Source organism: Anomaloglossus baeobatrachus (genome assembly GCF_048569485.1).
Source record: "Anomaloglossus baeobatrachus isolate aAnoBae1 chromosome 5 unlocalized genomic scaffold, aAnoBae1.hap1 SUPER_5_unloc_22, whole genome shotgun sequence".
NCBI lineage: Eukaryota > Metazoa > Chordata > Amphibia > Anura > Aromobatidae > Anomaloglossus > Anomaloglossus baeobatrachus.
The window spans coordinates 1,032,379-1,045,180 of NW_027441798.1; the positions used below are offsets into that span (position 1 = coordinate 1,032,379).

Below are 12,802 nucleotides of genomic sequence, written 5' to 3' on the forward strand. Positions count from 1 at the left end.
AGACAGAGCAGGGGCTGCCGGCAAAGCGCACGGAAGAAGTGACATGTCACTTCTTAGAACGCAGCGATTCGGGCAGCAGCCGAATCGCTGCGTTCTAATATGCCACGTGCGCACGGCCCCTGCACAATCTCCATAGACTGTGCAGGGGACGCAGGACGCATGCAGTTACGCTGCGCTACAAAGCGCAGCGTAACTGCATGAATTACGCACACGTGCGCACAAAGCCTAAGTCATGTGAGCTACAGGAGTCATCATAGGACCTATACTACCCTGACAACCATCAGATCCACATTATCAGGTCACGTGACCTCCGGTGGAGGCCTATGAGTAAAGTTTTATGGAGATTGCGATTATACTGGGTCTGTCATTTTGACAGCGCCATTTATGGGTTAACAGGCATTGTACCTCCTAGGCACACATCTCAGCTGTACAAATCAGCTGAGATGTGCGCCTATCTCCGCCAGCTGCCGGCAGCAGCAAGAGGGAATTAACACTATGACAGCTGGGACTTAATTTTACTGCCCGCGGTCGTTAAGGGGTTAAAGTCTATGAGCACCGAAACCAGTTTAGAATATCTAAACTTTATTTACATAATTTTTCTAGTTTAGGAGTGAAATATAATGTGGGCACATTTTATAATTGGGATAATTTTCACTATTTTGCTGCCTTCATACAAGAAATGGGTGGTAAATTGTGTGCGTCAGCGAGTGCACAGATCCGTACGCCATGTGTGGCCCCTCTTCTTCCGTTAGACACAATAATACATCGAATCCTAATTCCATTCCCCGTTCTTAACCGAAAAACTGGGAAATTATTTATTTTTGCACTTTTGTATTTTCAACCACAGATCTGCCAAAGATTTATGTCTGTGTGTGACGGGGCCTTTATTCCGAGAGCAATTACTCTTTTATTTTTCCATTCAGATTGTCGTATGAAGGATTGTGGGTTTTTTTTTTATAAAGATAATGTGCTACTTTTATCGGTCGGTTTTACTACTTACATAGCACATTTCATGTTGAATTTTTTTTCCTACTCAAATGATATCTCACGTCCCTTATCTCCATTAATTTTACATATGGGCTCATCTCCTTCCCATTCAGGTCCTTACAATATCGGATCCTCTCAGTGGAGATCTTCTATAGAAGAGAATTCTCCTGATTGCCCCGTGAAGGATGGATATGGACAGGGACAAGATGGCGGAGAGGATATTACACCTCACCCTAGAGATCCTCTTCCGGCTTACTGGAGAGGTGAGAGATTCTGATGACGTCACATTACATCATTCTTATCTATGGGAATAACAGATGGACAGAACTGGAGAGGTGAGGACTCTGGAAATGTCTGGAGTGAGATTTATTACTGTGTCTCTCCATAACCAGGATTACACAGTAGTGAAGAAGACCTCTAGTGAGCGCTGTCAGGCCCCTGTGTCTGAGGGATGGGGAAGACCCCTGAGCCCAATCACGGGGCCTCCACCTCACCTCCCGATACATGAGGACATCAATGACCAGAAGATCCTAGAACTCACCTACAAGATGATTGAGCTGCTGACTGGAGAGGTGACACTGCTGGGAATGCTGGGACATTATACAGTAACGCTATGAAGGGATCGGGGGTGACGGTATCATTGTATGTGTCAGGTTCCTATAAGGTGTCAGGACGTCACCGTCTATTTCTCCATGGAGGAGTGGGAGTATTTAGAAGGACACAAAGATCTGTACAAGGACGTCATGATGGAGGTTCCCCAGCCCCTCACATCACCAGGTAATAGACAGGACTAAATACACACGGCCTATAATTATCTGTATGTAAGGAATGAATTCAGTCCCTGTATGTGTCTCCTCCAGCTCTATCCAGTAAGAGGACAACACCAGAGAGATGTCCCCGTCCTCTTCTCCCACAGGACTGTAAACAAGAAGATCCCGCTGTTCCTCAGGATGTGTTTCCTCCATTTCTATCCGGTAAGAGATATCTACTCATGCACTTTCTTCACTCATTTTGTGTTTACATTTTTAGGCTATGTGCGCACGTTGCGTAAATTCATGCAGTTACGCTGCGCTTTGGAGCGCAGCGTAACTGCATGCGTCCTGCGTCCCCTGCACAGTCTATGGAGATTGTGCAGGGGCCGTGCGCACGTGGCGTCTCAGAGCGCAGCGCTTCGGCTACTGCCGAAGCGCTGCGCAAAAAGAAGTGACATGTCACTTCTTTCCTGCGCTTTGCCAGCAGCTCCTGCTCTGTCTATGGCAGGAGCTGCAGGCATAGCGCATGGAATCGGCGCTCACTAGGGACATTTCTGCAGCGATCTAAAGCGCACATGTGCTCTTCAGATCGCTGCAGAAATTTCTGCAGGGCTAGTACGCAACGTGCGCACATAGCCTTAGGCTTTCTGTTGTTTTTTTCAGCTGTATTTTCTTTGCTTCTGCTTCTTCTGCTGTTTGTTTCTAGTGCCTTCTCTATGTTGTTATGAAGGAAACTCAAAAACCTGCAGAGGATTCATGAATACCAATGTATGTAAAGCGCTGTGGAATTAATAGCGCTATATAAATGAATAAAATTATTATTATTAATACCTTGTTTCCCTGAAAAGACGACCTACACCGAAAATAAGCCCTAGCATGATTTTATGGGATTTTTGGAGAATGGTTGAAATATAAGCCCTACTCCAAAAATAAGCCCTAGTTACAGTCAGAGCCAACGTTGGGAGGAGTCAAACTGCGCAATTTCTCAGGATCCCCACTCTCTTAGGGTCCCCATCAGTTGTATTCTAAGGTTGATTGTTTAAGGACCTTTGATGATTTCAAAGTCATGTGACATGATGTAACCAAAGGTTTCTTAATTGCAGGAGTGTAAATGAACTGAACAAAAGACAGGCTGGCATGGTGGACTGGCATTAGTGGAAAGGGAGAACAAACTGGGCAATTTCACAGGGCTCCCATTCTCCTAAGGGCCCCAGTGTTTATATGCTGATTATAGGACTGCTTAAAAACCTTTTCGACATCACATCATGTGACCAAAGGTCTTAATTGCAGGAATATAAAGGTGAAGAGGAGAGGCTGGTGTGTGTGTGTGTGTTCACGACAATTTTAATCAGCTTTGCCAAAATGAGCAAAGCTCGGCCAGAACAAGGGTGTGATACCACCGCTTCTCTAATTCTTAACAAACTGCGGCATTCCCTATGCCAAAAATCTCACTCCAGTCCCTGACGTAATTTTTCAGTGTACATCGTCACAATCGTTGTCCCGGACAACCCCGTTAAATATCTGACATCTGTCTGTAACTATTTTATTTTCGAAAAAAAAATCTCTTTGAAAATGTCTGTTGTGGATCAATGTTGCAAGGAGATTTTTGCAGATTTTACCAACTGTCATGGCGGCTTTCAGGATCTATGGAAATTATAGATTCTTCTACGTTGCATGTTAACTTCTCTGATGTCTGTGAGCAGCGCAGGAGATGCAGGCGTCAAATCATAGACTTGGGCAGGCTAACAAGAGTAAGGGTTACTTTACACGCTGCAACATCGCTAGCATTTGCTAGCGATGTCGAGCGAGATTGCACCCGCCCCCGTCGCACGGCCGATATGTGGTGATCGCTGCCGTAGCGAACATTATCGCTACGGCAGCGTCACACGCACGTACCTGCTCTGCGACGTTGCTGTGACCGGCGAACCGCCTCCTTTCTAAGGGGGCGGTTTGTTCAGCGTCACAGCAACGTCACAGCAGCGTCACTGAACCGCCGCCCAATAGAAAAGGAGTGGAGGAGATGAGCGGCCGGAACATGCCGCCCACTTCCTTCCTTCCTCCTTTTCCGGTGGACGGAGGTAAGGAGATGTTTGTCGTTCCAGCGGCGTCACACATAGCGATGTGTGCTGCCGCAGGAACGACAGACAAAATCGGACCTGCAGCAGCACTGATATTATGGAAGTGAACGACTTGTCAACGAGCAACGATTTTGCACGTTTTTGCGATCGTTGATCGTCGCTCATTTGTGTTACACGCTGCGATGTCGCTACCGGTGCCGGATGTGCGTCACTAACGACGAGACCCCAACGATATATCGGCAGCGATGTCGCAGCGTGTAAAGTACCCCTTATTCTCTGCGGGGCTGCTTGTTAATGTCTTTGATCCCATGCTGTAGAGGAGAAGGTATAATTTGCTCCCCTCCTGTATATACTGGCTGGATTATTTCATTAATGCCAGCTATAGCTTACCTATACTGCTCTGGTCAGGTGTTATGATCCAGACTTACGGGTGGTTATTGGGCAGTATTACTGTGACCTGTTGTGGTATTAACCCTTGTTGTCTTTTTGTTGCTGCCTTCCTGCTCTTGCTTTTCTCCTTAGTCTTTCACTGTTTATTTCTGTGAGTTTGCAATGTGTTTCATCTGTCTTAATCTGTGTTTCCCATCTGTCTTATTCTGTGTTTCCATCATATTCCTACCCCTTCCTTCCCTGGGGGATTACAGATTAGATCTCATCAGCAGAATAGTAAGACACGAGACTCCAGCATCTCCATCTTCAGGGGTAATCCAGAGGTTAGGAATAGCTTAGGGTCACTTAGCATGAGGGACAGTATAGGAGCACTTTGTCCCTCATTATCCTGAAGTCATATTGTAACAACAGTACAGATTATTTACTGTAGCACATTCCAGAGAACTTGTGCTAGGAATGGGAGATCCGAATTAACGAAGATGTAACAGATGTCAAAATTGGCCAACAGATTAAGAATACATTTTTTCCTAATTTAATTTCTGATGTTATGGTTTAAAAAAATAAATTAACTTTCAAGATATCATTAAAAAATAATAACGACTTCCGGCTCCTGCGCTGATCATGTAGGACACAGGACGCCTGAGCTCTGTCATTCCCTGCAGCTCTGACATATATACCGGACAACCCACCAGCCTCCCCCGCTCCATTCCACCGGTGAGTGAAGTTGCTACATGCAGGGAAGTTCATGGGGAGCCGTGGAGATAATCACTTGAAACAGCGCGGTGAACTTCGCTCTCTCCCTCCCTCTCAAGATCTGGCAGCGTGATAAAGATGGCGCCGGAGCCTTCCCTGCACTAAAATCAGATCTGTACACAGAGAGCAGGACGCAGCTGACGGCTTACCTTGCACAGATCACTCACTCCCCCAGCACTAAACAGTTAACCGGCAGCAGAATAATAAATCTCCTGGAGTCCTGATAAGATATCAGCAGCAAACAACGCTACTGACAAGTTCTGCAAAGAGTAGAGTTAAAGCCGGGAATCCCTGGGCCCTTCCCCCATCTTGTCCAGACCTGTGCATAAGCAGGTGCTGAATCTCTAGGCATACAGAATCAATGCAAAGCTCTGGAGAAAGTGAAAGAAGCTGAAGGAGGGAAGTTTAAACATACATCCCTGCAAAGTTACAGGACAGTGAGAATTCATATAACTCTGGCAGGGGGGAGAAAGGGGTGAAAGTGAGAATAAACAAAAGGGGGAGCAGAATCAAGATTTGTCTGACAACCCACACTAAATCAGTGTCAAAACTTACGTCCCTTCACTCACTATTTGATGGAAAGATACCTGCTGCGCAGCAGCTCCAAAACACAAAATCCTCATACATCCAGCGTACAGTGTGAAAAAAAGATTGTGACTGCCCATACAGAATTAAGTGTCCCTCGGTCACCTGAAAATACTCATCAGATGGAGATGGAGGATTCCCAGGGGACCCCGGATGTATTCAAAACAATGGAGGGTATGGATTATAAGCGTCTGGCTGATGAAGTCGCCAATCGTTTGCTACCTGACATCTCCGCTACAATTAAAGCATCAATAGCAACAGCTCTCAGTGCCATACAGAACCAACTTGATGAGACGGTGGAACAGGTTGCGGCTATGGAAACCAGAATGTCGACGCTAGAGGAGGACTTCGGCTCTGACCACACTACAGTCATGCGTCTGGCCAGGGAGAATCTGATCCTGAGGGACCGTGTGGACGATCTGGAGAACCGCTCCAGAAGAAGCAATTTGCGCATTGTCGGCCTGCCTGAAACATACCCAGTTGGTGAGCTACGTACATTGTGTGAATCCACTATTCCTACAACCCTGGGAGTAGCAGGAAGGAGAAAAGTGGAAAGGGTGCACCGCATTGGTCCGCCAAGGAGAGGTGATGAGAGTGAAAATAACAGACGCCCAAGACAAGTCATAATGAAATACTTGGACTTCTCCGATAAACAGGAAATATTACAGGCATACAGGAAATTGAAACATCCCTTGGAGGTGAAAGGCTCGCGCATCTTACTCTTCGAGGATTTTTCTGCGGAGGTCGCACGGCAGCGGAGGGCATTCTCATACATATGCTCTGCCTTATTTAAGAGAAATATACGCTTCCAGTTAAAGTACCCGGCAACGTTGATTATCAGACATCAGGATGGATCCTACAATTCTTTCTCAAGTCCAAAGGAGGCAGAGGCCTTTATTGAGCGGATCAGCAGTCCTCGTGACCTCAGGAATTCTCCAGTACAAGGGCGCAACGACTCACCGAACCAGAGAGTGACCAAAGGGAGCTCTGTGAAGCTCGCTACAGCTTCCCCGAAGGACCGGAGACAGCAAAACAAGGAACTTAAGGGAACCTAAGACAAATAGACAAATGTCGGATGTGTAAAGTTCAAGGTGGGACACCTGTTTTTGATTTAGGTTGGAGAAGCCGCAGTGGAAAAAGTTTAAGAAATCTGAGGCGGAGGAAAGGAAAGAGAACTTTTTTTTTTTTTTTTTTTTTTTTTTTTTCCTTCTCTCTTTCTTTGTAGGTGGGACAGTCCTTTATATTGGTTAAATGCTATACAAGTATAAGGTTGACTGAGCTTGGAAAGTGATCAGAAAAAAGTGAAGTCTGAGTATTTTGGTATAGTTGGGGGGGGGAGGGGAGGGAGATGTTTGAAATGTTTGGGGATTTTGGATTCAAGTGAAGTAGCAAAGATTTTACACAGAGTTATTATTATTACTACTACTCTCATTATTGCAAGTGAGCACTATGTTCAATTGTCTAATTGGTTGAATTTTTTTTTGGCAAGGGAGGGCAGCAAAAACATGGTAAACGAAAGTCAGGATTTCCATTTATTACATGTGCTTTATGAGAATAGTCACCTGGAATGTTAAGGGGTTACGTTCCCCCCAAAAAAGAATTAAGATATTACGCCACCTTAATCGCCTCAAACCGGACATTGCACTCCTTCAGGAAACTCATCTGGAAGGTTCAGACATGCAGAGGATGGGGAAATTGTGGGTTGGAGGAGTCTATGGGTCATCTTCAGTTAAAAGGAAAGCAGGGGTTATTACATTAGTCAGTAGGAGATTACAACATCAAGTCCTGGAAACATATGCGGACACGGAAGGTAGGGTTCAGATGGTCTCAGTGGAGATACCTGGAGGAATTTATAAAATCTTTAATATTTATGCCCCGAACGAAAACAACAAATCATTCTTTCAACGACTTGAGGCCAAAATTTTAGAACATGCCCATTTTAATCTAATAATTGGGGGGGATTTCAACTCGGTGGTATCTGTGCTAGAGGACAGGAAAAATGCTAAAGGCCCCCCAACTGTACCGCGTGGCCATGATAAAGTTATGCATCCTCTGTTAAATGCCACGGCCTTATGGGATGCGTGGAGACTATTGCACCCTCAGGATAGGGAATTTACACACTATTCACATGCTAATAGCTCCTGGTCTCGCATTGACTACTTCCTTATTTCAGGGAACCTGGTACGTGCGCTCCACTCAGCTACTATCCAGGATTTGGTGATTTCTGACCATGCCCCGGTGGTGCTAGACCTAGCAAACATTTATCCCAGAGGAACGGACTATCTGTGGAGATATCCTTCCTTCCTTAAAGATAACGAAGATTTTTCCTTGAAATTAAAGGAATGGTGGACGGAATTTATGGTACATAATGATCAACATAAAGACACACCTATGTTATTATGGGACACGGCGAAGGCAGTATTACGGGGCAGAACGATAGCACATGTTTCTTATTTGAAGAAAAAGGCTCATCTTAAATTTACTGAAACCTCCCATAAATTGAGGGAAGCATATACTTCTTTTCAAAAGCATCCTGATAGGGACCATAGAGATAGATGGGTAATAGCCCAAAGAGCTTTTAATGAGTGGGCGGAAAAACGGGAACAAATGGCTAGGTCAATGCAAGAAGCTACATTACATCGCTTTGGAAATAAAGCAGGGAAAATACTGGCCAACTTAGCGAAAAATAGGATTATAACTCAGGGACCCATGCAAATAAAAAATCAAAAGGGGGAGATACACAAAAACCCTAAGACAATAATTGAGACTTTAGGCACGTATTATAGAAACCTTTATTCGTCGGAAAAGCGAGACAAATTTCCCGATAATAATCTTTTATCTAAAGTGACACTACCTCGACTCACAGAAGAGCATCGCACTTTTCTGAATGCCAAAATTACGGGGGAAGAAATATTGGGGACAATCAACTCCATGCATAATTATAAAGCCCCTGGCCCTGACGGATTTACGGGAGAATTCTATAAAACAGTAAAGGAAGAGATCTTACCTACATTACTAGAGCTGTATAGTAGCATACTAGACGGTAATGCGTCTTTCCAAAATAATAACCGGGCATATATAAAATTGATCCCTAAACAGGGGAAGGACCCGAAGGATCCGGGTTCGTATAGGCCCATATCACTTATCAACCTAGATATGAAGATAATGTCAAAGATTATGGCAAATCGTCGAGCTATAATTCTTCCCCAACTGATTTCCCCAGCACAGGCCGGTTTCATTCAGAAAAGATCAGGGACACTAAATATTAGAAAAGTTCTTCTTGTCCTGGATAGGGTTAACCTTCAGCCTCTGAAAGGAGAATCTCCCGCTTTGCTTACAATAGATGCCGAGAAAGCCTTTGACAATATTGAGTGGTCATGGCTTTATAGAGTTCTAGATGAAATGCGTTTTTCGGGGTCATTTTATACCTACATTAGAGAAATTTACACAAATCCGAAGGCTCAAGTTTACATTCCAGGATATCTGTCAGCCCCTTTTCCGTTACTGAAAGGAACCAGACAGGGTTGCCCCCTTTCCCCATTACTTTTTAATCTGGCTCTGGAACCATTGGTACGATTGTTATCTACACATAGCACCTTCCAGGGTATTTCTGTAAATAATAGACAAATTCAGTCAGCTTTTTTTGCGGATGACATTTTGCTTTTCCTTTCGAATCCAGCTCAGCAGGTCCCCGAGATTTTACAAATTTTGCGAGAGTTTGGAGCGTACTCAGGCTTCAAGATTAATGCGTCAAAATGCGAGCTCCTATACCTGGGAGGGACAAATGTTCAAACACGGGAGCAGAACCCTTTTGAAGGAATTACAGTGGCTAAGTCATATATCACATACTTGGGAGTTAAAATAGGTAAGGTTCCGGCAACCCTTTATAGTCTAAACTATCCACCCCTTCTGAGCCAAATAGAGCAAGATCTTAAAAGATGGCACGACCTTCCATTGAACCTAATCGGTAGAGTCCACCTAATTAAGATGATGTCGATATCAAAATTAATGTATCATCTTCAAACACTTCCCTTGCTTCTCAAGCATAAAGATATTGTCCAGCTAAATAGAGCTTTTTCACACTTCATTTGGAGGGGGAAACGCCCTCGTATAGGGCTTAAGAAGTTGATGGCATCTAAGGTTCATGGAGGTCTGAGTTTGCCGAACATTCGGGGTTACAATATAGCCTGTTTGACTAGATATATATTGGATTGGATTAAAGGCTCTAGGCATTATTCAGCGTTAGAGCTTGAGAGAGACTATGCACAGCCTTGGGATCTGGTGGCATTGCTTCATACTAGGCAGGTTAATCTCCCAGTGAAAGTCAAGCACTCTTCCTTATTTAAAGACACGATTGCAGCGTGGAAGGCGTTGAGGAAAAATTACAAACTTCCCCATAAAATATCCAAATACTTGCCTATATGGGGGAATCCAGAGTTTGTGCAGGGGACAAGCAATAAGCTGTTTGAAGAGTGGAAGGTGAGGGGTATAAGGACTGTTGCTCATCTCCTGCACACCTCAGAGCCTAGATGGTTGAGTAGAGACGAAATTATAGCGCAGTATGGCCTGCGGCCTAACCAAGTAATCCAATATGACCAAGTGAGATATAGTATTATGACTCAGTTGCATGATGTGACCCAGGAGGTAGTATTTAACTCTTTTGATTGTCTGGTAAAGAACTCAATAACTTCATCATCTATCTCTTTTCTTTATGGAGCCATACGTGATCTACTAATAGGACAGCACCCGGAAGGTTTATTTAAATCTTGGGAAAAACAATTTGAGGACCCGTCTATGGGGGTAAAAATTAGGGGAGGGTGGAATGCTCTTCGTAAATCAATTTTAAATGAGAATTGGCGAGAAACCCAATTTAGAATTATGCACAAGGCAATTTATGGTTTCAATCTCCCTCCATCAGCAACAAAGCCAGACAGGCTTACGTATTGCCCTAAGTGTAAGAGTAGTGGAACTGATCTCCTTCACGGGTTGTGGTCCTGCCCCCATTTGAGTCCATTATGGTCACAGATCAAAAGTTGTATACAAAAGGTGTGGGGTCTTGAAGTTCGGCTCTCACCTGGGTTCGCTATTTTTCACCATTGGGAGGAGGGGAACGATACCAAAGGGAAGATGACTAACCCACCCAGACTTATGCATGTGATACTTCTGGCAGCCAAGAGAGCGATACTAAAAAATTGGTTGGAGTCTAGGGTCCCCGCGATTGAAGAGATCTTGGGTCAGCTCATGCATCTTCTTGAAATAGAAGGATTGGATGCAGAGAGAAGGGCGGATAGAATACGACAGCACTTTACCAAATGGAAGAAATTCATACTGGCCTATTGTACTCGGGAGGAGATAGTCAGGATTATGTCACCTTTCAAAGACACAGTCTGGTATCATACTGAAAAATTGAAGGGTACATTGGATGGCTTGGAGGTGGGGGAGGAAAGGCTGAAAGCTGACTAAAAGGAGAGGGGGAAATAACCGATTTGAGTGGGGCTTCTTTATTGTATGTCATTACCATGTTCACAAGGGTTCAATGGGGGGAATGATAAGAATGATGGGTTAAGGGGTCGCTGCTTTCCTTTGCTTTGCTTTATCTTGCCATGTTACGGTTATTGATTTTAAAAATTGGTATGGAATTTGGGATGATCAAACATGACAATGTAATGTTGAATTTGCAATGCTGAATTCGCTTATGCCAGTGTTATGTTATTGAAAAATTTGAATAAAAATATAGTTAAAAAAAAATAAAAAAAAAAAAAAATAATAACATTGTGTTTATTTTTAGCAGATTACTGTATTGGGAGTTCAGATGGCTCTCTAATATCTTCAGAATTTATAACAGATGATGACTGTATGACACATGATACATATGAAGAGCATGATGTTGTCCCAAATATACCTCCAGTCCTTCATCGGAAAGCGATATCATCTGATCTTTTCAAACAAGACCAAAATTCCAATCATCAAAAAACTCTCACTGGGAAGAAGTCATTTTCATGTTCAGAGTGTGGAAAATGTTTTAGTGAGAAATCAGGCCTTGTTAGGCATCAGAAAATTCACACAGGGGAGAAGCCATATTTATGTTCAGAGTGTGGAAAATGTTTTATTCAGAAATTCGAACTTGTTTGGCATCAAAGATCTCACACAGGGGAGAAGCCATTTTCATGTTCAGAGTGTGGGAAATGTTTTATTCGGAAATCAAAACTTGTTATGCATCAGAAAATTCACAAAGGGGAAAAGCCATTTTCATGTTCAGAGTGTGGGAAATGTTTTAGTCATAAATCATATCTTGCTACTCATCAAAAAATTCACATAGGGGAGAAGCCATTTTCATGTTCAGAGTGTGGGAAATGTTTTATTCAGAAATCAAACCTTATTTCGCATCAGAAAATTCACACCGGGGAGAAGCCATTTTCATGTTCAGAGTGTGGGAAATGTTTTATTCGGAAATCAGAACTTGTTGGGCATCAGAAAGTTCACACCGGGGAGAAGCCATTTTCATGTACAGAATGTGGGAAATGTTTTATTCAGAAATCAAAACTTGTTATGCATCAGAAAATTCACACAGGGGAGAAGCCATTTTCATGTTCAGAGTGTGGTAAATGTTTTATTCAGAAATCAAAACTTGTTATGCATCAGAAAATTCACACAGGGGAGAAGCCATTTTCATGTTCAGAGTGTGGGACATGTTTTATTCAGAAATCATCCCTTGTTACACATCAGAAAATTCACACAGGGGAGAAGCCATTTTCATGTTCAGAATGTGGGAAATGTTTTAATTGGAAAACAGAGTACAAGTAAGGCTCAGCATCACCAATTAGCAGGTGCTCGTACGAAAAAAGTAAGGCAAATGAGAGAAGTCCAGCACACTGACTACCCCAAATGAAGTAAAGAGACTTAGATTATGCTGTGTTCATTTTTATTGTTGAAAAAAATTATTTCAAAGTGCTGTGCATGGAACTGTCCACAAAAAGTTGACGTTTCAGCCAACAGCCCTTCGTCAGACTGGACTTATCTATATATAAAGTGATAAATAAAAAAAATAAACAATCATAGTACATAAGTTGTAGTAATACAAACATTTGTTAATATTTTTACAGTACAACAGTACATCTCGTCAGAAATAACAATTGGTAATGAATGAAACAAAAACGACTACAGGAATCACAATATACCTCATCTTGTACATAATTTATAATATGGTAGTATTACCTAACAATAGAGAGGCAAAGCAAATTTCAAATGAAGAAAAAT

The 12,802-nt window shown here is 43.1% G+C and overlaps 1 protein-coding gene across 2 annotated transcripts; it reads left to right on the top strand.

Annotated features, from left to right (window-relative positions):
* Positions 1-1,560: 1,560 nt before the first annotated feature.
* LOC142259014 (uncharacterized) lies at positions 1,561-12,597 on the top strand. Of its 2 annotated transcripts, none has more exons than XM_075331551.1 (3): positions 1,561-1,764; positions 1,848-1,961; positions 11,334-12,597. In XM_075331551.1, the coding sequence occupies exons 1-3, from the start codon at positions 1,632-1,634 to the stop codon at positions 12,347-12,349; spliced, it is 1,263 nt and encodes a 420-aa protein (XP_075187666.1). In that variant the 5' UTR covers positions 1,561-1,631; the 3' UTR covers positions 12,350-12,597. The 2 variants fall into 2 exon arrangements, with proteins under 2 accessions (XP_075187666.1, XP_075187667.1); XM_075331552.1 differs by having other exon boundaries at positions 11,337-12,597.
* The last annotated feature ends 205 nt before the right edge of the window (positions 12,598-12,802 follow it).

Bases quoted from the DNA above. Each gene is read 5' to 3' on its own strand.
- LOC142259014 (XM_075331551.1), top strand. From the start codon at position 1,632: ATGTGTCAGGTTCCTATAAGGTGTCAGGACGTCACCGTCTATTTCTCC. The intron at 1,765-1,847 runs GTAATAGACAGG...TGTCTCCTCCAG, and splicing joins CCAGCCCCTCACATCACCAG to CTCTATCCAGTAAGAGGACA. The intron at 1,962-11,333 runs GTAAGAGATATC...GTTTATTTTTAG, and splicing joins GTTTCCTCCATTTCTATCCG to CAGATTACTGTATTGGGAGT.